General features: G+C 33.0%; 2 protein-coding genes across 4 annotated transcripts in view; both read right to left on the reverse strand.

The window, feature by feature from the left end:
* tbr1a (T-box brain transcription factor 1a) overlaps positions 1-3,547 on the reverse strand; it is a 29,091-nt gene extending 25,544 nt beyond the window's left edge. For all 3 annotated transcript variants that reach the window (XM_073916456.1, XM_073916457.1, XM_688029.7), the window contains exons 1-3: positions 2,956-3,547; positions 2,062-2,216; positions 1,820-1,941 (exon numbers count right to left, since the gene is read on the reverse strand). In XM_073916456.1, the coding sequence (XP_073772557.1) occupies positions 1,820-1,941; positions 2,062-2,216; positions 2,956-3,464 (786 nt within the window). In that variant the 5' untranslated portion in view covers positions 3,465-3,547. The remainder of the gene's footprint in view (positions 1-1,819; positions 1,942-2,061; positions 2,217-2,955) is intronic.
* A 3,978-nt stretch (positions 3,548-7,525) lies between these two features.
* Positions 7,526-25,666, reverse strand: psmd14 (proteasome 26S subunit, non-ATPase 14). Its single transcript, NM_001083573.1, is given in 11 exon segments — positions 7,526-7,714; positions 7,902-7,964; positions 10,102-10,227; positions 10,318-10,392; positions 10,768-10,875; positions 17,623-17,773; positions 17,861-17,931; positions 19,199-19,318; positions 20,746-20,817; positions 24,988-25,044; positions 25,617-25,666. Coding segments are annotated over 10 exon segments (933 nt in total). The 5' UTR covers positions 25,036-25,044; positions 25,617-25,666; the 3' UTR covers positions 7,526-7,615.
* Positions 25,667-25,984: the final 318 nt, after the last annotated feature.

The following is a 25,984-nucleotide window of genomic DNA, read 5'->3' on the forward strand; positions in this document are numbered from 1 at the left end:
ACAGTAAAGAAAGTAAAAGTAAAACATGAACCATTCCTATATAGACTTTGATGGAGTATTACATTACAGAGATAGAAAATGTGAAAGTCTGTGCATCTCTATTGACACCAAAACTGTATGTTTGTCTCCATAAAATTGAAATGAAAGTGTTGGGCTTTTATTATGAATATGCTAGATGTGAGGTTGTCCATAAGCTAGTATGCCCCAAAACAATGACAAAATTCATATTTAGAAGATACAGTTGAAGTCAGAATTATTAGTTTCCCTGAATTATTATTAGCCCCACTGTTTATTTTTTTTTCAGAGAGCAGATTTTTTCAGCCCATTTCTAATCATAATAGTTTTAATAAATCATTTCTAATAACTGATTTATTTTTATCTCTGCCATGATGACAGTGAATAATATTTGACTAGATATTTTTCAGGACACTTCTATACAGCCTAAAGTGGCATTTAAAGGCTTAACTAGGTTAATTAGGTTAACTAGGCAGGTTAGGGTAATTAGGCAAGTTATTGTATAACGATGGTTTACTCTGTAGATTATCGAAAAAATATAGCTTAAATGAGCTAATAATTTTGACCTTAAAATAGTTTAAAAAAAAATAAAAACTGCTTTTATTCTAGCTGAAATAAAACAAATAAGACTTTCTCCAGAAGAAAAAAATATTATAAGACATACTGCCTTGCTCTCTTAAACAATTTGAGAAACATTAAAAAAGGAAAAAAATATTAAAAGGGGGCTAATAATTTTGACTTCAACATTAAAAGTCTCTCGGTTCGGCTAATATGGATAATTAAATTAGATGACATCACTCTGCACTTCAGCTTCTTGTCAGATTTTTTGTCCAATCAAATGTTTTCCAGAATAAAGCATAACACCACCTAGCCTATAAATAGATCAATGATAAAACTGTGGCAGAAATGATGCATAGGCATAGCACACAATGCTTTCCATGAAGTCTGGTTTAGTGTGTCACATAAACCACACGCACAGAAAATGAGACAACAAAACGACTTTGAATCAGTTTAATTCTAAATAAAATTATGTATTTAATATGGAGATAATGAAATGGTTAGGTCGACTTTTGTTTGCCAAATGCTGATTTGGCAGAGCTGCATGGTGATATAATCAAACGCTGTTGGTTCTTTAATAAAGGGAGGAGCTGCTTGATATGAAGTTACAAAAACAATTCAATTTACACTACATGTTTAATGCACTTTATAGGACATTTACTGCTTCAAAACTAAAGGCCTTGAAGGTTAATACAGTGTGTACATAAAAAAAACGTTAGACTGTTTAACCCAAGGATGGAAATAATATGAACAAACCCAACAATTTGATTACTTTTTAGTGTAATTATTATTAAAATGATTCATTATTGTTAAAATTATAAGTTGCTTAAGGAGTTGAGTGTAAATTGGCAACAGTTATGGCCTTTTTTTCTTTGTTGTTTAATAAATGCTTGAGCCGTGCATTAAAGGTTTGGTACATTAGCTGTTTTAGATTGTAAGGACCTTTGATATAATGAAAATAATTTGGTGTAGCCTACAGTAATTTAATAAATAAAACACTTGGCCACTTGGAACAACTTTTAACTCTGCATCTCTATGAAAAGAACTGAACATAGAACGTTCATCAACCAATAATGTCATTTTTAATAATACATTTTTTAAATAATTAAGATGAAATCGGTTTCATGTCATGGGCTACTGATTTAAACCTAAGCTGCTATTTTATTTAATTTTACTTATTTTTTGCTGAACTGACCCATTAGTCACCACTGCTTTTTATTACGAAGAACAATAAAATATAAACCACCTGAGTGTTGTTGCTGGAAGCCCCTTTGTTGTTTGTCAGCTTAAGTTTTCCGAAAGAGATCTCCTGACGCATCCAGTGCGCGCCGGTGTTTGGAGAGTCCGGGTGCGTGTACACTCGGTTTCCTTCAATAAGCAAGAAGTTTCATACACAGGCTAATATTTATAATAATTTTTGCTCTTAAAATCTATGATTTAAAAAGAGGAAGACATTTCACACGGAGTTGGTTGAACAGAAGGGTTTACCGGTAACATTAGTGTCCGCTTTGCCACAGGGGACCCATTTTCCGCCCTGGAACCTCCAGTGGTTTGGATCCGCCAGAATTACATCCACAGCAATATTATAATGACCCGCCGGGTCAAGACCAGAAACATTAAAAGTTAGACACGGAAACATCCGTCTGGAGGAAAGTGAACAGAGTAAATTAATCAAAATTAAGTTGCAACTAAATGTAAATAAACAATACAAATATGTAAAAAACATTAAAACCCCAACACTATAGCCTACCCGAAAAAATAATTATGCTAAATAATTAAATATCTTTATCACATAACTAAACAATTAGCCAGCGCAATAGGTCTAATGAAGTGATATAGTAGGCTATATTGCAAAGCTGTTTGTTCAAACAGAATACAATCATATTAAACAAACACCTTTACACTAAACAAATCACAAATAATAATAAGAAATCACAAAGAATAGTTCTCTTTTTTAAATAAGTCATTTTCGTATCAATGGTCTTAATAAAGCTTTAAATGATATATTCAATTTCACAAGCCTTTAAAATAGTAAAATGTATTTTATTATTACTATTATTGATCACTGAAGGTTATCTTTAAAAGTAAAAAGGGATTTCCATGTCATTCGCGCGTAAATATTTTGGGAATTTAGATTTTTTTTTCCAACATATTTTTGGAATTTAGAAGTTATGATTTACGTTTTACCCTTTTAAAAATATATCAAACTACATTCAAAATAAAGCAAACTGCCGAGACGTGTATGCAATTTTTTTTAAAATAAATAAATAAATAATTAAATACATAAACATAAAATGAGAGCGGATCATATTTTATAAAAAAAAAATAACAACAACCTTTTTTTAAGAAAAGAAAATTAAAGAAACAAAAAAGCAGACTCACCGGCCCTGTTTAGTTATGATCATTTCAGTTTGGTGTCTGTGGAATTTAAACCACAGCGCCCGGTTACACAGATAAACCTGGGCTTTACCGGACACCGCGGGGAACGAATAGACCGCTGCGTTCGCGTAAGTTTGTTCGTACGGCTGAGGGTACGAGTAGCTCATCCCACTGTACAAGCCGCTGCTGATGACCGGTTGAGGACTCATATAGTGACCCGAGAGCGCTGGCACCACATGTTGACCCGCATACGAGAACATTTCCGAGGCGAAATCTGTCCGGGGGTCGCTTGATTCCGGCTTGTTTTCGCTCTCTCCGTTATCCTGTGTCTCCCGCGCGTTTGGTGACGGGCTTCTTGGTCTTTTCAGCGGCGGCTCGTGCGCGTCCCCGGAGGAGCAGGAGGAGGAGACGCGCTCGACCCCCGCGGCGGCGGTCATGATGATGTGCGGGAAACCATTGTCCAGACTCACCGGTTTGTTGGCCGGTGAGATGAGCTGCTGCTGCAGGTGCATAACTCACTGGGAAAGTTGTCGGAGTTCAGCCTGGGTTTGACTGGGTCTTCATGCCATCTGCTGCGTGTGCCTGTGCCAGTGCTAGGCTGTTAACGGAGCTTAATATAGGAAAATGACGTTGCTCCCCATTTGATAACAGCAGAATGGGTTGGTATTTACAATTAGCATTAAAGCTGTTGTAAGCGGTTTCTCAATAGCTTACAGCAAATGTCACTGCTACCACATTTTAAAAACGATAGGACTCATTTAATTACTGTAATTTGAGCAATTAAGTTAAGGTTCCAACTTTAAGTCAGTTTCATGTAACTCAAACAGAAGTTAAAAGGAAGAATTGCTTTCATTCATCTTTGCTACAGAAATAGCCTATAGAGTAGGGAATTACTTTATTTTTAGGTAATCTAATTACAATTAAAACATACAATACATTTAACTAAAATTCCAATAATAAGCAAATCAATAAAAAAAACAGATCAATGTTTAGATCAACTATGGTAACATTTATCAAGTTGATGAATTGAAACAATAAATAAATAAAAAAATATGACAAAATATGGTACATATGAAACATGAAACATTTAAAGTTTGACACGTCTTTATCTTCAGTATTATATCTATTAAAAAAAGCTAAATGCTAATTTTTAAAATATACTTTATATAACTATCCTTTTGATTTAGATCGAGTTGTATTGAGTAAAGTATTTAATTACTTTTAAGGCAAAGTAATTAGAAAAGCATTTTAACTACCATTTGAAGACATGTTTATAATAATTGATTACTTATTTTGAAGCAACCTACTATCATCTATAATAAATAATTATTTTTACAGTGCAGACAACAATCACTATAATAGGAGAAATCACTATAGTGCTCTGTAAACGGAAAAATATAAATAGTGTTTCCGCCAAATTAAATAAAAAAAAAAAAAATAGGCATAATTGTGCATTTTTATATAACACAGTTTGGACTTTTGAGATGTACAAATTTTTATAATTATCATATGCACACTGTAAAACCCTAAAAGTTAACTCAAACTGTTTGATGATCTTGATTGCGGCAAACCATTTAGGTTTTGAAAACAATGTTTTTTGTACTGTAAACTCATATAATGAGTAAGATACACGTTATATGTGTTGATATCATATCAAAAACATTTAGAGTATTCATAAGTGAAACATTTTAAGTCTAGTTATTAAATCGGTACGAGTTCAGTCAAGTGAACAAATTAAGTCCAAACAACGATATAGCTTCTCAAATGGTTTGCTACTGCTACTACACTGTAAAACCCAACAGACAACTGTGTAGTCAACTCAAAATTGACTGAAAGTTAATTCTACTCATTTGAAGAGAGTTTTGAACTCAGTGTTGGAGGTAATGAGTTAAAGAAATACCTCATTGCTTCAAAAATGGAGTAAGTTCAGTACTCAAACAGATTTTTGTGGCAATCAGTTTCCTCAAGCGTTTTAAGTTTTCTTAACTTACTGGGTTTTACAGTACTCAGTTGGTATGAGTTCTCTTCATTTGGGTGCAACTGCGCTCAAATTGCTTTGTTTACTCAAATGGATTAAGTTCACAGTACTCATCTGGATTAGTTTTTAAACTTAAATGGTTTGTTGCAATCAATTTCCAAATGGTTTGGGTTACCTTAATTTTTTGGGTTTTAAAGTGTAGCATTAGAGTCAAAAATACTTAAAGTATATACTAACTAATTTCATCAAGTGATTTTTACTATTAGGTTTCTCAGTGGGCAAGAAACAAGAAATGATTAAAATTCTACAATGGGGTATATGGCGAAGCATGCTAATAGGACTTTTAATTTGCCAGTAACCTGGGTTAAGCGCTTCCAGCGAATTGAATGCCAATGCAAAATCCGGTGCGTTTAAGGTCTGTTTTCTTTAAAAGATCAGCGATCTCCACTAGCTGAGTGATATCCGATTTAAAGTGGGTCTCTGATTGTACAAGAAGCACTGCATTAAATTACATTTCCCCCGCCATATCTTTATAATATGAGCATTTATTTTACCCCAGTATAATCAATGGAGCTTCTGCGTCAGCCTGCCGATTCTGATGGGCGCGTGCGAGTAAACAGCTTTTTGTCTCATTTTACGCTTGAGCAACAAAATAAATGCTACAGTTTTTTAACTGAATGTATTTTAATGACATTACAACATCAATGCTGTATAAGGAACCATATAAAATGGAAAAAAAGTTCACAATAACAGGTCACCAGAAGTGTATCAGCATGGGAACAGCACTAGCTCGGCATGCCAAAGCATGCTAATAGGACTTTTAATTTGCCAGTAACCTGGGTTAATCGTTTCCTGTGATCTGTATGCCAATGCAAAAATCGGCGCATTTAAGGTCTGTTTTCTTTAAAAATCAGCGATCTCCACTGGCTGAGTGATATCCAATATAAAGTGAATCTCAGATTGTACAAGAAGCACTGCATTAAATTACTTTTTCCCCGTCATGTCTTTATAATACAAGCATTTTATTTACCCCAGTATATTCAATGGAGCTTCCGCGCTAGCCTGCTGAATCTGATGGGCGTAAATATTTTTAGAATATAGATTTGTTATCAAAATATTTTTGGAATTTAAAAATTATGATTTACGTTTTACTCTTTTAAAAATATATTAAATTACAATCAAAATAAAGCAAACTGCCGAAATTGGTATGCGTTTTTTATACATTAAATTAATGAATACATAAACAGAAAATGAGAGCAGATCATTTTATTTTTCTAATAAAAAATGAAAAATTCACAGATTTTTTTTAAAGCAAACAGATTTTTGTCTCGTTTTATGCTTGAGTAACTAAATAATTGCCAAAGTCTGTTTAACTGACTGTATTTTAATGACATTACAACATCGATGCTGTAAAAGGAACTGTATAAATGGAAAAAAACTCACAATAACAGGTCACCGGAAGTTTATCAGTATGGGAACAACACTAGCTCGGCATATACCCCATTGAAATTCGGAAGTCTAATTGAAAAAGATTGGGAAATTTGAAATGGAAGAATAAAATTGTGAGAACTTGCTTTTGCAAGTCAGAGGTGAAATTGAGATTTTAATTTAGTATGCACAATAATAAACTCAGAATTGACACATTTAAACTCTTTAGAAAAGGTTGAATTTGAACTTGAAATTTGAAGAGAAAAAAAATTGACTGCCTTATTTTACCTTGAGTATTTTTTATAATTATAACCTTAATAATCATTCTAGTTTCCCTTTAAAATGAGTTATTGTTTCAACTGTTATCTATAGGAAAGGAAATCTACATGGGTTTGAATACAGTTATAAAAAAAAAAAATCATGAAATCATGTGAAACGCTTTAGACAGAAACAACCATGTTTACCCAGCACACGAATAAATATTTCACAGTGGCGCTCACTTAAGCGTGGTCCTGAAGTGCTGTCATCTTAAATAAGGTGTTTCAGTGTTGTTCTCTGAAAATCTCCCTCAGAGCCCAGAAGTTCAAGGGGAAATGCAAGGACAATAGATTTACATTAAAACAATAGTGCCATAATTTAGACTGCATATAGTAAAGACAAAATAAATTAATAAATTGTACAATAGTTTTCTATATATGCAACCCAGGATTCAGAATACATGAAAAAAAGCATTCAGGAAAAACATACAAATGACAATTTACAAATTCGGTCACATTTTACAATAAGGTTGATTAGTTAATGTTAATTAATCCATTTACTAAAATGAACAATGAACAATACATTTACTACTGTATTTGTTCATGTTAGTTAACGTTAGTTAATGAAAATACAGTAGCGCATTATTAGTTCATGTTAACTCATGGTGCATTAACTAATGTTAACAAGCATGGACTTGGATGTTAATAATGCATTAGTAAATGTTCAATTATGATTAATAAATGCTGTACATGTGTTGTTCATGATCAGTTCATGTCAGTAAACGCATTAACTAATGAACCTTATTGTAAAGTGTTACCACAAATTCACATGCATCGGCCATTCATTCACAAGAAATTCTTACCAAGTGTGATGAGATTGTGTTGTGCAGCCATGACGGAGAGACAATGGTGTGACTGGAATTTTGTGTTTATTTCTTAAAAAGACAAAACGGTTGTAGAATATGAACATGTATGCACAAACAGAGATGGATGGGGGAAATCAATGGAACACAACAGTGTCCAACATTGCTGCGAGGCACTGCACAATATTGGATGTCATAAGAACATCCACATGCTCTTCCAAATGCCGTTTGGGATCCTGCAAAGAGAAAGAGAACAACCGAAAAGTGGTCCTTTAAGACTTGCATCTCTAAGATTACAAAAAAAATGAATAAATAAAATAACAAAATGAAACAATTTGTCAGGTCACGTGTGGTTTTTACAATTAATATAGAGAATAATATAGTGAAAATAAAATAATATAGAGAAAGAAATGTGATTGATACCTGTTTTCCAACGTTCTTAATGGCAAGCTGCTCAGGAGTCATCTTGTCTTCTTCCTCTACAGCCTAAAAACATACACACACACACACACACACACACAAAAAAATGTAGAATGTAAAATAAAAATGATTTCACACAAAAACAGCTTTGAGAAATGTTGTACCGGGAGCCATTGTCTTCTATTAAAATAGGTTTTCCATGCTAAGGTTGCCAATGGTTATCAGTTTCCAGCATTCTACAAAATATCCTCCTTTCAAAAAATCCACTTGGATCCACTTGAGGGCGAGTAAATAGCGAGTACATTTTTATTTTTTGGGTGAACTATCCCTTTTAGATGCATTTTTGTCAATCTGATGATCACAAGTTGATGACAATAAATACAAGGAAATTACCATATTGCTGATTAAGCTTAATAAACTGATAAGTGTAATATTATGTAAATACATTATTCTGATTTATTTTATGGTTTAAAAGTTCAAAATCTGATCGAAAAAGTTTTTTTTTTTTTGCCCAATACCCTGGGCCTGGTTTTTCAAAAGTAATCCACTAGGATTTTGGATAACGAATTGGTTCAAATCTAGAAAATGGGTCTTTTAAAAGAATTTAAAAAAAAAAACCGGATGACATAATTGGATCACGTAATCTAATCTTTGTTTTGATTGGGATCAAACCTTTAGTTTGGGGTTTTCAGACCTTTTTTGTAGGATTTGGATCACTTTGAACCAAAAAAATCTGGATTAAACTAGAATTATGCCCACCATAATAAGGGATCAACCCCCAACTCCCAAACTTGACTCTCAGTTTATAATCATTGTTCTGGATAAAAACCAACATGTTTGACTTTTCTGACAGAAGTCAGGACTTCTCTTGGTTTATTGTGCTCTCTGCAGTTGAAAATACCCTCTTTGAGTTGAAAAATGCAGTTAAATTAGATAATGTGTATGATTTTTTATTAACACATTCACACAGTTAAAAATATTGTAGGAGTTAACTGTGTTTTAATATAGTTTTGGAGCATCTTGCAATGTAAAAAATTAGCATTTTTTTTTATAACTTCTTAACAATTATAGTTTATTAATCGGCTATTCATTGGTGACAAACATATGGTGTAAAAGCATTTTTAACTTTTAATATTTATTTAGGCTACTGCAGGAAAAAAATAGTGTTTTCATTGTAACCGAATGTGTGTGTTTATTTAACTATTAATATTATACTAATTTAGGTGATTGACTGCTGGCAGAACGATGTGGATGATGTAACGTTACCGTTAGCTAGGCAGTCAAAACTTTATCACTTTTCATTGCAGTTAATGCACTTTTTAAAGACACATTCACTTTACCAGATTTCTTGCGTTTACGCTAATATAAGAAAACAACTTGTTGCATTTGTAGCAAAGTACATTGTCGTTATCCACTCAGGAAATACAACCCATTTGGTTCACTTCGCAAGGTTACAAGCTGTGTGTGCGTGCGAGTCTGTGTCCCAACCTATGTGTGTGCTCTTAGCGCGAGCCTTTATTTATTCTTTTATATTCGACGCGGCCACCGGAAACATAAGCATTTCTCATGTGAGAATGAGATTGCCAACTGTGTAGACGAGTATTAAATATTAGAAAAGGTTGGTCAGTTTAATTAAGCAACTGTAAGTAATGTTTATTCTGCAATAATTCTCCAGTACTAATAGCAAAACCGTTAACGTCAGAGCTTATCGATACTTCGCTCTTTTATAATGTAGCACTGACAACGATAAAGTACCGTGTTTCAGTACCCATCCTTAGGTAATAACATTTACAATATTGATTATACAAATATTAGTTCAGCTTGTTAATTGTATTTTTCAGTTATTTTTAGTGGGTTATTGTGCTTGAATGGTGAAGATACACACAGAATTATTTCATAATGTAAATAACATGCATTAATATAGTTAATATCTTAAGTGACAGCAAGCAGTTGGGGTAGAAATTATATTTTGGATAATTAATGCTAAACAAACATTAATTAATTAATTAATTAATTACAAAGAATTATTTACTGAAACACTTTTGTTATATATTTATTTTAAAATTAAAAGTAAATTCTAAAAGTAAATATTTGTATAAACTGATTAATCACTCAGAAACCCAATATGTAATTCCAAATAGTGAGTTTTAAGATCTGTTAAACCACTAGTTAATACTAGATGGAAATGGGTGGTCCTCTTCACCTTATTGTAGTTCTTGGCCAGTTCGAGCATCTCCTTGACGATGGTCTCGTTGAGTTTGCAGTGTTCACTGTAATCCTGCAGAGTCAGACCCTCCATCCAGCTCTTCTTGTGGAGGTTCAGTAACATCTGAACACAAACGAACACAACCCCTATAAACGTTCTAATTACAACAATGAATGAATTAAAAGCATTTTAACAATATCTACAAGTTCAAACCTTCTGTTCCAATTCATTCTTCCTGTAGTTGATGGTAATGGAGTAATAATGTCTGTTGAGTCCATGAATCAAAGCCTGAACAAGAGAAACAACCCTTAGCAACATTCAATATATCTTTTCTATATAAAGACAAAACAAACTACAAGAATAGCACACCCAAAGGTTTTAATTCACTCGCCAAATGTTCAACCTCAAATAGTTTCAAAGAATGTTGGAAGCCACTAACTTCCATATGTCAAAACCAATAGCCATTGACACCCACAGTAGGAAAGAATACTATGGAAATCAGTGGCTTCCAACATTATTTAAAATATCTTCTTTTGCTTTGATTTTCAACAAGGGAAAAAGAGAAAATATGGCAGAAATCTGGCTGAACTATCCTGCTCATTTAATTTTATAAAATACATTACACTTATTTTTTCAAACAAGTAAAACCAAAACCACAGTAACCTGAATCGATGGTTTGTTGAGATGTCCCAAGTTAGAAGTGGTTTGACGTGGTTCATGACCCAGCACCATCATATTGGCATTTATTAGCCTGAAGGCATCAATAACAACCTGGAGGAAAAATGAAAACAAGCACTAAACTCCAGCAGTTTGGGAGTTATGGTGGAACATAACATGGACGGTACAAGCCCAATAAAACATACCATAATCTAATTCAAAGGAAAGAAAGATAGAGAAAGACACTTTTACAGAAAGAGAACGAACAATAGGTGTCCATTCAGATCATATAGGCAAAGGCAGCACACCTGAGCTCACACACAGGTCAAAACTTGCCATTAGATGTACACACACAAACATGTATGCATGCATATAACACGGTGTCCTAACTACAAGCAAAATGACACTGCGACATGGGATAAAAGCTTATCCATGTTAAAAGGAGTTTTTGTCCTAATCACACACAAACATGTTAAAGTTTCTATTTTAGATTTCTATTTTTATTTTTGTTTCTGTGATGTCATAAATGAACAACAGCATAAACTATTTTGACTGAACACTTTAGGCACGGATTATGGCTTAATCCAGTGTTAAATGTAACCAGTATGAGTAGGAACACTGTTTCATGTGACATTTATTACCATACTGAAAACAGAAGCAGATCTTAAATAAAATAACTACCAAATATATTTTAAAGGTGCCATAAAGTGCACTGATTTAATATGTTTTTGTTATTTGATATAGGTATGTGGCTTAGGTACGTTCAAGAATTCACCAGAAATGGTTTTATATGCTTAATTATAACCAAGGCCATTACCTCTAAAATAAAAAACTTCGTTTTGACTGTATTTGGAATGATCATGAATATTATTGAGCTCTGATCTGATGCTTAGTAGCTTGTCAGTGCCTGTTCAACAAACAAAGACACACACACACTGATGTAAATGTGCTCATGCAAAACAATAGGGTATATGTCGAAGCATGGTAATAGGAATTTGTCAGTAACCTGGATTAAGCACTTCCGATCAACTGTATGCCAATGCAAAAATCGGCGCATATAAGGTCTATTTTCTTTAAAAATCAGCGATCTCCACTAGCTGATTATCCGATATAAAGTGAATCTCAGATTGTACAAGAAGCACTGCATTAATTTACTTTTTCCACATCATGTCTTTATAATACGAGCATTTATTTTACCCCAGTATATTCAATGCAGCTTCCGCGCTAACCTGCCGAATCTGACGGGCGTGTGCGAGTAAAAAGCCATTTTGTCTCATTTTACACTTGAACAACTGAATGAATGGCAAAGTTTATTTAACTGATTGTATTTTATACATTACAACATCGAAGCTGTAAAAGAAACCATATAAAATGAAAAAAAAAAAAAAAAAAAAAAAAAAATCACAATAACAGGTCACCGGAAGTTAATTAGTATGGAAAAAACACTAGCTCGCCATATACCCTATTATACTTGATTTGTCAAATTTTAACAAATCATGTGGATGGCTTGTTAACTCTTTTCAACTGAAGTGGTGGAGAGGTTTATTTTAGGAGTATGTGCGACATATTTCTGCCACCAGACTAACCTAGTTTGCCCCAGAGTTGTGTTGTGGATAAAATACAGGCTAAATGACATAATTTTGTACTTGACAAAGAAGATTTTGAAAATTGTATTTTGAAATATTAACATATGGTACGGAAAGTATTCAGACCCACTTAAATTTTTCACTCTGTTATATTGCAGTCATTTGCTAAAATAATTTGGTCATTTTTTCTTTAATATGTACACACAGCACCCCATATTGACAAAAAATCATAGAATTGTTGACATTTTTGCAGATTTATCCAAAAAGAAAAACTGAAATATCACATGGTCCTAAGATTGACTATGGCAAATGGCTGCATTATAACAAAGTTTGAAAATTTTAAGGGGATCTGAATACTTTCTGTACCAACTTTATGTAAAATCAGGCAGGAATTAATATAATGAGTTTAATTTTTTTAAAAAAGTTTATCGGGATTCTTTTGTTCAAGACAAAAATCACAATAAGAGCAAAGTGATATGACATGATGCATTAACGTGCATTAAAAACTTTTACTCAGGTTTACATGTGCTTCTTGCCTCATTACAAACATTTTTACAATATGCACATTAAATTAAAAAAAAACATTTGAACAGACTGCCTGTTTCACAAAACTGCTCCATGCCTCTCCTGTTTTCAAAATAAGAGTCCAAAATACATAGTAGGATTAATAAAAGCTTAGGAGGCATCTGCTGGTATCAAATGTCCTTGCTGTGATTAATTATGAGAGCTTTTATTATGGTATTCGTTTTCGTCCTGATATTGGCTTAAGCTTAAGGATTTATGAACCCCAGGAAGAATAGCGGCTAATGGGGATCCCGATAAATGAATAAATAAATAAATAAATAAATAAATAAATAAAGCTAATAAATATGTTGACAAAAACAGGACTGCTTTTACAATAAGCCAAAAATATGTATCTAATAAATCTAAGAAAACAGAAAATTTTACATTATATTACACTATAAACGTATAATAACAGAATATAATTTCATGGGATTTATGAGAATTCTAATGGAGATTTTGACTTGAATAAAAGAATGACAAGCAGAAGAGAGCTCAGATTGTGTAGAAGAGCACTGATCACACCTTTGAGAACACACGCACAGAGACACACATACACAGTAACGCCTCCTGAACCCCGGAGACTCGTTAGTTCCTGACTGAATGAATGGGTGTAAAATCCTGCAGTGTCCCGCATCTGTGCTGAGGGGAGCATTCCCTGTGCCGGGATGTTCCCTGTGATTGTGTGATGCTTGGAGGGTGAATTATAAATCGAGCACAAGACAAAGACTGAAAGATTGTGTAGTGCTGACACCACAAGGAACTCAAAATACTCTTTAAACCACTCGTGCCATGCTCACAGAGACAGGATGATACTCTGGAGGTGCAGGACATTAATATTTAAAAACAGAAAACAAACAAGGGGCAATGCAATGAAGCCTTCAGGTCAGATACTTCAAGTCAAGTTGAAGTTCAGGTAAATGTTTCATTGCCCGTCTCCAACCCCCACTCAAATAAAGTAAGCTTAAATATATTTCATTATTAATTTGTCAGCATGACTTCTTATGCAAATAATAGCGCTGCAATTTAAGCATCATAAAGTTTGCACAATACTATGTAAATGTTTGAGTTAATAAGAGATTCTGAAAGTAATGTTTATTAACACTACATTTATTTGAACAAATACAGTAAAAATACTTATTTTCTTTTTGACTTAGTCTCTTTATTCATCAGGGGTCGCCACAGCAGAAGGAACCATCAACTATTACAGCATGTGTTTAAGCAGCGGACGCCCTTCCAGCTGCAACCCAGTAGTAGGAAACATCCATACACACTCATTCGCATGCACGCACGCACTCATACACTCTGGCCAATTTTGTTTACCCAATACACTGGTCAATTTTGCGGGTTGTTTACCCAACCCGCACGAACACAGGGAGAACATCAGAATGGCCAATTGATTCAGCTGGGACTCAAACTAGTGACCTTCTTGCTGTGAGGCGAAAGTGCTAACCACTGAGTCACTGTGTCGCAAGCAGAAAAAACACCTATATTTTAAAATACTGACATTAGTTCAATTAAATGTTTATAATGATCATAATAATAACAATAATAATAAAGTGTTGAAGATTTTTTTTGAGCATTCTAAGTCATAGCAACTTAATAAATCATTCAAATATGTTGATCTGTTGCTCCAAAAAAATTGTATTATTATCAATGTCTAAAATAGGTACATTGTTAAATATTCTTTGAGTAAAAACAATGACACATTTAAATATGATTTTGTTAATTATTAAATCCATTTATTTTAAGGAACAGTGTTAAAAATAACAGGTTTTATTTGATTTGAAAAACAGACTATTTAATACATTGCCGTATATTAAGCAATATAATTATTTTATCCAGGCCTATACTGCAGCTCTAGACAAAAAGTTTGGCCGGAGGAGAAATGGTTGTGCCCAACTGAGCGTGGTTTCTCTCAAGGTTTTTTTTCTCCTTCACTTTTGTCAATTGGTGAACTTAAACTCTGAAAACTGGACTGACGTAGTTTCAATTTACTAGAACTTCTATGCTAAGCTACCAAGACACGATCTACATTGTAAAAGCACAACAGAAATAAAGATGAATTCAAAAATGTTCTGCAACATAAAAATAAAATAGAATTAAATGTAAAAATAAAATTCTTACCTCAAATGTTTGAACAGTAATTTTTTTTACATCCATATAACAATATAACTGCCATACTGACAATGTGTGTGGGGATTATATTGTTGGTGCTGTTACTTCTACAGGCCTAGGTTTGTCAAGGATAAAAACAGATTCATTCAGGAACTAAAGACTATAATATTGCTCTAAGGTGCAAAATGCTCTGCTCCAGCTGTTTAGAACTATTATAGTATGGAAAAAGAAAATCCTGTTTTAAATGGAACTCACTCAGTTTGAGATTACTCACAAAAACAGGACTACTTTGTGATATGACCTAACGATTTAATATATCAAGCAAACAAAATAAATAAAGGGATATTTTGTATTCATACCGACTTAGAAGGTCAACCTAACTGCATTCTAACAGGATTTATCAAGCAGTAAGTGCTTTTAAAGGAAGATATATTTTAGTTTTTTGCCATTTAATTAGCGTACTCGAAAATAAGCTTGCACCTAATTACAGTAACAGTTATTATAGTACAGTAGATAATAAATATTGCACACACTAATAGAACCGGATATCATAATGGCTTTACATACAGACTATAACAAATATTAATTATACCATTGCAGAATATAATTTGACATCTCTCTTTTTCCTAATGCCTACTTTCTATAATACTATTTCTTCTTCCTATAATACCAACAGCCCAGGACTGACGGAAGAGATAAGAGTCCTCACATTCTCTCGCGTGGATCAGAGGGTGCTAATAGAGCTCACAGCTTCAGGATGAAAAAGAAAGAAAAGAAAAAAATTCACAGAAATCCAGACACTCTCACACTCCGACAGGAAGTGTGAGTGCATGTTCACATATAGAAGAATCTCTGAAGAATGACTGTGTGAAATGATACCATCTCAAAGTGTGTTTAAAGGCACAGGTGAATCGAATATGAAAGCGTTTTTAAATAATGAGCAATTCCTTTAATAGTGCTGGCATGTTCATGGACTGTTACATGTCTAAGGCCTTATAACTGTATTAAAACATAATAACAGTAGCTATGTAACATGGAGTGTCATGGAATTTGCTAAATTTTTAATAAATAAATCAACGGTTGTATTGTTCACCTACTGAAATCATGATCGAGAGGACTGCCTGTGAATTTTAAACTGAAAAAGATTGTTTAAATGTAAGATCTGCATGTTCTGCTCGTCTTTGTGAGTGAATGATGCAGTTTTGTTTTCTAAATGCATTGGGGCGCTCATGATGTTGGATTACTGGACGTGATCTGAGAGTCACTTCACATATCATGCACACATGGAAACTCACAGTGTCTGTAGGACAACATGTTTAGTTTAATTTCAGTTTTTGGATTCATTTCAGAAATGCATTTTATAGGGTCCCTAAAATGTAATTTTTTGTTTAATTCTTCATAAACTATTGTTAAACTTAGAGGTGTGAACCTATACTGGTCTCACGGTTCGGTTACGATTATCATGCCTTCGATTCGGTTCAATTCGATATTTTGGTGCATCACTGTGCATTGACGATGCTTTCCATAAACAGTGTTATACTTTAGAGGAGAGGCTATAACAAGCTGTCTGTATAAACACACAGAGACACAGCACCACACTGTCTCTCATTCAAACACAAACATAGACCGCACCAAAAAAACAAACACACACACACGCGCACACGCACACACACTTAAGCCCTTGCAACAGGGAGAGCTCGCGAAGAGCGGAGCAGAAAAATGAAAAAAAAACAAAAAAACAGAAAAAAAGAAGCACTTTTCCGACGGTCCCTTACTGAGAGCTCCTCTCAGCACGAGCTATCCCAGCTAAACACATATTGCGAGGGCTTAAACGGAGCAGTGCTCATAGTGTGGAGCGAAAAAAAGAAAGACAGCTTTGAATCATAACCAGCTTTGTCTTTTTGTAGGAAACACACATTAGATCTTTTTAGGATAGGAGGTTTTTGGCCGTCTGTAACTGAATGTGTGTCAAGAATATCGAAAACAAAACCAACTGAACCGCGCTCCTTTCTGGCGCACTCCTGGATATACAGCGCCCTTAGCATTTGCCTATGGTGCCTATGCCACGGACCGGCCATGAGTTGGCTGAGTGTTGTAAATACTCGCGCCTACCTCCCTCGCGACAGAGCGCATAGGAGATAAATGACGTCAGTACATAATAACCGGTTATGATTATTACTGAACCGATACCGAATTGTCTGCGTCTGCATCGCGGTGCACCAAAGAAACAATTAATTTTGACACCCCTAGTTAAACTGTATAGAAGCCCATTCCCAGCACTGAATTTTTAAAAAGGTTATTGCGACTTTTTCTGACTTTATAACTTTCTGACTTTATTGTAACCATTTCTCAGAAATCTGACTTAAGTTGCAATTTCAAGTTTATATCTCACAATTCTGAGATTAAAAAGAAGTCACACATAACTTTTTTTATTTTTACTTTTTATTTCTTCTAAGTGAATTGATTTTTTTGATTAACTAAAGGTATTTAATTTTTTTTAATTAAGTCCTGAAAAAAAGAAAAGAAAAAAGAAAACCGAAAAATAAAAATGGAAAACAAAATCAGAACAAAACATAAAATTTCATGTCATTTTTACCTTTCCTTTGACGCTCTGGATGGGATCTACCACAACGGCAACAGCACGTTCTGACAGCGCCTCGAAACTCTGCTGTGTGTTAATGTCCACACCCGACAACCAGCAGCCGAAACCAGGGTGACTGTGGTACCAGCCCACCACCATCTCAGGCCTGCAAGAAAAAAAAAGATCACAAACCTTTACAATCTAATATACCAGTTTATCCCGGAAGAGTAGTTTTCCACTGTTATTCCCTCACCGTCCCGTCTGCTTTAACATGTCCAACATCTTAGCTTGAAAAACGGGGTCCACGGCCTCAACGCTCACACCCTGTAAACAAATCACACATTCAGAACCACTGGTGAACCCCCACCTAGTATAAAGATGCATTATATCACAAGTGGTGAATACTACATTTAATACTACATTAACTGCTGGAGCTTTAATAATGTATTAGAGAGATTCCTATAGTGAATGACATAGTAAGTTTATAAATGTAAAAATAATATATATATATATATATATATATATATATATATATATATATATATATATATATATATATATATATATATATATATATATATATAAACATAAAAGGTTAACTGAATAATGCATAATGTCTAGTACAGATTAGCTTCAAGTTTTATTTATTTAAATATCGCAGGAGGAGTTAGGAGATTGCAATCAAGTCAGACACTTTCAGTAATGTGTTGCACCCACCAAAGCAAAACTTTCATTGCTGCATTTGGTGTCAAAAGAAAAATAATGTGTGTCTTCGTTTTTTCAATATTCTTTGTGTATAAAAAAAGTTTAATTTTAATTATTTAAAATAGAATGTTGTTTTCAAACATTTATCATATAAGTACATATTTATATAGCCTAATCTGAATTTATTTCGTTAATGCGTTGTGTGTATTCCAATATTAGATATTCAATATAAAGTTTAGTTAATATATAAACGTGTAGTAAATAAATGAAAAAACCGAGTAACATGCATCAAATTGTTGGATTATAGTCATAAAAATCAAGTCATGTAGTCTGAATGGCACAGAGATCTGCCAAGGCTGAAAGTCACACTGTAAAAAGATGCTATGTTCCACGCAAATCCTTCATGTTGTCCCAACACAACTCGATTAAGTCAACTTAATCGTTTTTACAAACTTAAAGGGATTTAATATAAAACAATTAAGTTGTCTCAAAAATACCTAAGAATTGTTTTAACAATATTCATTTTAAATAAGTAGTTTAAACAAGTAGCAAAAGGCTGATTGCAAGGTTTTTTTAAATGCATGTACTGTAAACTAAGCTTAAATATATCCTAAGCAAGAGTACAGTGTACAGTGTGTCATTTGAAACACAAGAAAGATGTCAGTGTGAGAATTCGTTTTTTTCATTGTGGAAAAACAAGAGGACTTCAGCAATTGTAAATGATTTTCTGAATCTGGATCTTTCTTTTCTGATGTTCCAGATATACTTTCCTTGCTTTCTGCAGGTATGGTTTGAAAATAAAATTAGTTGTCTGCCTACCGTTTTTGTAATCAGCTTCTTATTAAACAAAGATTTGAAAAATGTAGCTGGGAAAATCCTCACTCACCGTTCCTGACTGCGGCATGGCAAACACATCGATCACGCGTACTGTGTAATCGTCCACAAACTCTCCCAGCATCAGACCCATGACTTCCATGGGCACACCAGCACGGCCATGTTTCAGCATCTACACAAACATACAGATGATTTTATAGAGAGGAAAAATATTTTTTTTTCTCAAGACAAGAATGCTTGTTCTGCTGCAAACTGACAATCAGATTGACATTGACCAATTACTGTGGGTACAATTACATGGACATCAGTGATCTAATTATTTACCTTATTCTGAATAAAGCAAATATTGACCAAAGTTCATGTGACCAAGACTTTAGACTTTAGTATTACTTACATTATGATATTGCGTTTAAAGTAAAAAGGAATATTGAGAAGAGGGTGTGATTTTATTTTTGCACTTCTCCTCTGATCTTTCACTTTCAGCAAACTAACGGTTGAGAGATGTGGCTAAAAAAATGTATGTTCTGGCCAAGCTGCCAAACTGACATCAGACAAGGACTGCCATTCCCGAGCAAATGGTGAAATTATCAAAACAAACATGTTTTTTTTCGGTCAGTGGATTAACTTGCATTAATTTATTTTTACCTTTTGTTTATTCAGCAAAATAAACAGTACATTTTGATTTCATGTGGACTTGATATGTTTACATGGCTTGCTTTTTAAATATTCCTTTTCTGGTTCTGTTACAGTAAATAGATCAATTAATCAGAGATCAAAATTCTAGAGTGTTGCATGGGGATATCAACACCCAGTTTGTCATCTTTATAGTATCACATACAGTTTTAAGCATTTTACTATTATCTATTAATTTTTAGAGCAGTTAATTATCTAACATGCAAATGAAAAACAGCTGAAATAAATACTTGCTCAAAGCCCCGTTATTTTATTTTGTTTATGGTCAATTTTAAGGAAAAAAACTGTCAAAAGTTCTATATCATAGTATATGTGACAAGGTGTACACATCCACATTGCACTTTGATAATGCCACTAAAATGGGAACACTTGATTTGTGCTTACTAAAAGTACAACTTTATCTAGTTTAAGGTCATCAAAATATTGGTTTAAATGAACAGTTCTTAATCAGAGTATTGTCCTAGTTATGTTAGTTTTAGAATATGCTGTCCATGTAAATTTACTGACTGTTAACATAATTTGTTTCAAATAAGTCTAATAATTCACCTTTAATTACAACATCCAATGTCCAATTTACACTACTAGTATTAGTAGTAATTTTATTTACTATATTTTTTATTTTAGGTTAGCATCTTAGGCTATTTCATGGCAAAAACATGCAAGTATAATAAATACATTAAAACACAAACAAACAAGTTGTATTGAATATTTTATTACATCAAAATATAATGAAATAACTTTCCGGCAAACCTATAGTAAACTTAAAATTAAAGACCAACATGACAACACCATGACACAAAACAAACCAGAAGAAATTAACCATTAGATTTAAACCATCCTTCACATAACATGAGAACAGCCTGTGACCGAGAACATGTTAGTGAGAAAACCTGTGTGTATGCTGACCTTGAGCAGAGCGAGGGAGGAGATGTACACCTGTTCAGCCGTGTCCACAGCGGGAGCATCTGTGGGAGGACCCTACGGAAAACACACACTTCAGTTCAGGCGAGTCAAATCTCCAGAGCAAAACACTGCTGATATTTGGTTGCAAGACGATTTGACCTTTAATTATTCATATGTGAATGCCTGGTTTCTTTAATTCAGTTTTTACAAGGTCAAATAATGTTTTGATACAAGGAACAGAAATAGTAAGAGTAAAAGTACTTTTTGAAAGAATTGTTAACACAAATGAATTGTTATTTTGTAATATACAGAAAAAATATCTATAATTTGCAGCTGATTTTAAGGTTTAACTTTGAAAAAACTGAATGGTCAATATTAAATATTTGTATACTAGGCATTTGATGTTGATTTATTAACAGGCTATTAATTATTCAGCCTATTAGGACTGCACAATATATCATAGTCACATCGCAGAATCTCAAGAGATTTCAAGTTAGTTTGGACACACGACCTTGTAAAGTTTTCTGCTTTAACACTTAGATTAGACTTGATAAATTGGGTTGATTAATAGCATAAATGAGCACAACCCATTGAAAATGTTATAATATTTTTACCCATTTCTTAGTGTATATAGAAAATAAATTTTACTGCATTTTAACAAAACAGATTTATTAATTCAAAATATTCATTAAAATAATAGATTAATTCTTTAGAAATAAAAAGATAGTTTAAATTCATACAAAATATTGCCAAAAAAATTACAAACTACAAAATTGACAAAATAAGATTTTTTTTGTTTATGTTTTGTTTCTCTTGATTTTTGCTCTTTTTTTAAATTTTGATTTAATTAGTTTAATAGTTTTTCTATCTCTATCAAATTTAGGCTACTTATTTCTGGACTGTTATCGCAAGTTATTTTGTTAGATTAGCTCCAGATTTTGGCTTTAATGCTGACTAATCTAATGTATATGCACAAATATAATATCGTAAAGCCTCCTATAGAAATTATGAATTCAAATGAAAGATTTGTGAGGGGTGTACTCAGATATGCCGAGCACTGTATATATATATATATCTGTATAATGAAGGTACTTTTATTTGTGCCACTGTTGGACTCCACCAAAAACCATAGTGTGGTTTATTTAATTTTTCATCTTTGTTCTTTTGTTTTCATCTGTGCTTTAAATTTTATTATTTTGTGTATTTTTGTATCATTTTTGTATATTTTATGCAGACACACTACACAACAAAATCATCACAGTCAATGTAAAACTGTGAAAGTCATATTCATATCTCAATAAATAACAAAATATCACTGTCAGTTTTTTTCAATATCATGCAGCCCTACAACCTAATAATAAAGTTATTTAACACCAGCTAACACCATGAAAAAACAAATGTGTTCTAAATTCAGGACTTTTTTAATAGTACCATCTCAAGTACTATACACAAGTACTTTATAAACAAGTACCATACAATTAACAATAGTATGATGTTATTTTTATTATAGAGAGAAACTGTTTTGGAAATTGTGTGTATATAAGACTGCTATTAAAAATAATAATATGCATTCAATAAATGAAAATATTTTAAATTGTATGATAAGATAAAAAAAGAGATTAAATATTGCACTGTGACATTAAACTTGAGCTTTAATGTTCTTGTTTGAACATGCCTGACTAGATTTCCCTAATATACAATTAATAACATGGTAGTCTCTGTGTTCTGTAAATCATGGTAAAACACAATATGCTAACATTACTTTAAGTTCAGAAAATAAAAATGAAAATAACAAGACACACAAGTGCAAACAAAAATAATAATAATTGAAGTTGCAATATACATGTATGCATGTAAAGAAAAATAAATAATGTGTGAGTGTGCGTGTGTGCGATACCTATCAGCTTAGAAAATGTCTTTTAGAGATGCAGTGACACTTGTATAATTGTAGCACTATTATTTTGCAAAGGTTATTGTGTTAGCAAATAGCAATGACCTCAATTATCATCATATACACACACATACAAAACCATACGGACATGTGTGAACACTAAAAAGCCAATCAGAACTCAGCTCAATAAACACCAGCAAAAATCTAATCAACACTTCAGAATAATCAATACTGCATGATACACTCTTCAGCTCGAATTTAATCTTAAAGCATGTGCAGCTGTAAAGACAGAAATAAAGAGTATGAAAGCAGAATAGAATCATGGGTGTTTTTTCCTCCGCTCTTCTTTCCCTCTCTGTCTGCTGGAGTGGAGTGTGAATCAGAGGGAGGCAGCCTGTTACTGGAAGTGTTAATTGGCAGAGAGAGCTGAGAGACGTCTCTCTACCCATCATGCACAGGCTTCACGAAAAAAAAAAAAAATCACGAGGATGGTCTCACAAAACCTGTCTCCCCTACACACAAAAAGCATCCTATTATGTGCATCTGCTTACCACCTGACACATCTATTCTCACATAGAAAACCTCAGATATAAGGATCTTCACTGACGAAAAGTGTTTGCAGTACTACAGATGTTGTTAAGTACAAATCAGCAATGCATTTAAACATGCTGAAAAAAGCATAATCTTTTTAGTTAGTTTATCTAACCGACTATAAGATAAGTAGCAAGTACGTCAACTTACAGTACACCAACCCTAACCCCAACCTAACAGTCTACTTAGTTGATCTAATGAGAATTAGTTGGCATGAAGATGCAATGTAACTTAAATTCCATAAACGGACCATCAAAATAAAGTGACCCAAAGGGGTTTGGGAATACACATTAAGAAATATGTATTACTTTGACTTCATGTGTTCAGTCATCAAATTAAAAAAGCTGTCCAATAAGGAATGGTGGTAGCTAAAAAATATTCTTTGTCTATGAAAAAAGGCATCAAAACCACTTTTTAAATCCTGGCTCTCTCAATTCTCTAGCACTTTACATTTGGCACAATGTTTTTGATAGCATTGCATGTTTCAAAGCCACCTGCGAACCCTTTTTTGATTATCTGTCATATGACATATTACCTATTTGGTAAAGTACCGGAATAATACATATACTATGAAAAATGGTCAGAAAATATTAAGTACAAGACCAATTAATTTAAAAACAATCAAAATAAAACATTTTTGAATACTAAATCACCTTTATTTTATATGGTATGCCATAAAATATTTCAGATTCTCATTTAACAGGGTGTCTGTTTTTTTTTTTAAACAATAAAACCAAAATCAAGTGTAGTAGTATTTTATGTTCAGCCTTTCAGATGCCACACACCCTATCAAAGATATATATTTAAATATATATATATATTAGGGCTGCATAATATACCATATCAGCATTGAAACTTCAATGTGGGGCAATATAGGGCTACACAATATTTGTAACACTGCGATATTTTGTTGTTCTGCCATTCAATATTGCGATAGGAGTATAATTTCACCAGATGGCATAATAAGCTCTATTTGAAAAAAGTGCAACTGCATAAAATCTAATAAACAATCTACATGAATAGAAAAATAAAATAAAGAAAAAGATTCTATTAAAATAAACTGTGGTTTCTGAGTCTAACAGCATTCAGGTAAAGCAAATGAACAATAAATATGTAAATAATTCAATAAAATTATTCATTATTAAAGTTACAAAAAGTTCAATTGCTTATGCCCGAATACAGTCATAGGGCAAAAAAAAAGGATATATAATACAAACTCAGCATTGCATATCATGCGATGTATGTGTGTGTGTGTGTGTATATATATATATATATATATATATATATATATATATATATATATATATATATATATATATATATATATATATATATATATAAATAAAATGTACACACACATCTACTAATGACACTCTTTCATTTGAAACTAAAATTTTGCATAACAAAATGTCTTAAGTTTTCAGCAGATAACTATATGCACGTGTGTCTGTTTTCCTACAGACCAAACTTCAACCAGTCATGAAGAATTTTTGTTGCAATTTTTTGTTAATTTGGCCAGGATGTTATTAGGGGTTCATCCTTTTAAACTCAATTTATTGTGCATGTATATATTTTTATTGGAAAATGTTTTGACCGTTTCTTGAGTTTAAAAATACAGCAATAGCAAAACCATCTGTGACTTTTGCACAAAGTTTGTGACAGCAGGTGTAACTTAGCACCCTGGTCTACTGACTGCTGTCATTCGCAGTAGACACATTTCAAAACACCACCTTTATAAAATAGAGCCAAATATGAAAACTTACCTGGCTGAGTCCCGGCATTCCCCCTCCAAGCCTCAAGAGCCGGTCCATTCCTTATATCTAGACATAAATAAAGAAAACAATGAATTTACTTTACAGGTTTGCTCATGTTAAAAGACCTGTTCACTTTCATCATGAATGTAACGTAGCTGATTCATGAACATTCACACTAGGGCATTCAAAAGTACCTACATTCCCTTCTAAACCTTTTTAAAGTGTAACTAATTAAACAAATCCACAGTGTCAGACACAAACACAAATAGCTGTTTATTCTTGACAAACACACACAAAAAATGGATTTTAATGCTTTGTCAGAATGCTAACATGCTAAGCTATTTAGCATAGTGCTATTTACACACAGTTTAAGTCCATGAACACATAAACAACAGGCAAACGACAGCGTGTAGAATTACATTAGTCTTTAAAATAAGAGGAAATAACTTTGGTTGTATTAATGTTCACTATCATTTTCCATCTAACGTTAAATAAACTGCAAAAATGCTAATGATGCTACAGAGGCTAAACACATCTTTCAGCAACATTTATAGGCTTACCACACACACAGTGACAAAAACAGCACAATGTTCCGTAAGCAAATACTGAATGATAGTAAATGTTCATTATTTCTTTACCTGTTGTTCAATAAGAAAGAGAAAATGTGAGAGTGGCAGCTGAGTTTCAGCTCGTCTACAATGAATCAGCCAGAATTACCAACGTGAAACGCACCACAACAGGGATATACAGGACGGAGAGCTTGGGGTTTCAAATTAAAAGTCTATGAAACGTTAAAAGCGCATGCCATGATGACATTTTAGATGTCATTATATAACCTATACATAAAAATGAAACTATGACTAGTTTAATACTAATTTATTTAATGAAATAAGTATGACGAAACTTGTATTTACTATATTTTTTAATGTTTTCTTTAGTGTTTCGTAAACGCTTCTTCGTTTTGTTTCTGTTTTGTTTTTCTGTTCTAATTGCCTAATTTCACAAG

This window comes from Danio rerio, chromosome 11 (assembly GCF_049306965.1).
Source record: "Danio rerio strain Tuebingen ecotype United States chromosome 11, GRCz12tu, whole genome shotgun sequence".
NCBI classification, from domain to species: domain Eukaryota; kingdom Metazoa; phylum Chordata; class Actinopteri; order Cypriniformes; family Danionidae; genus Danio; species Danio rerio.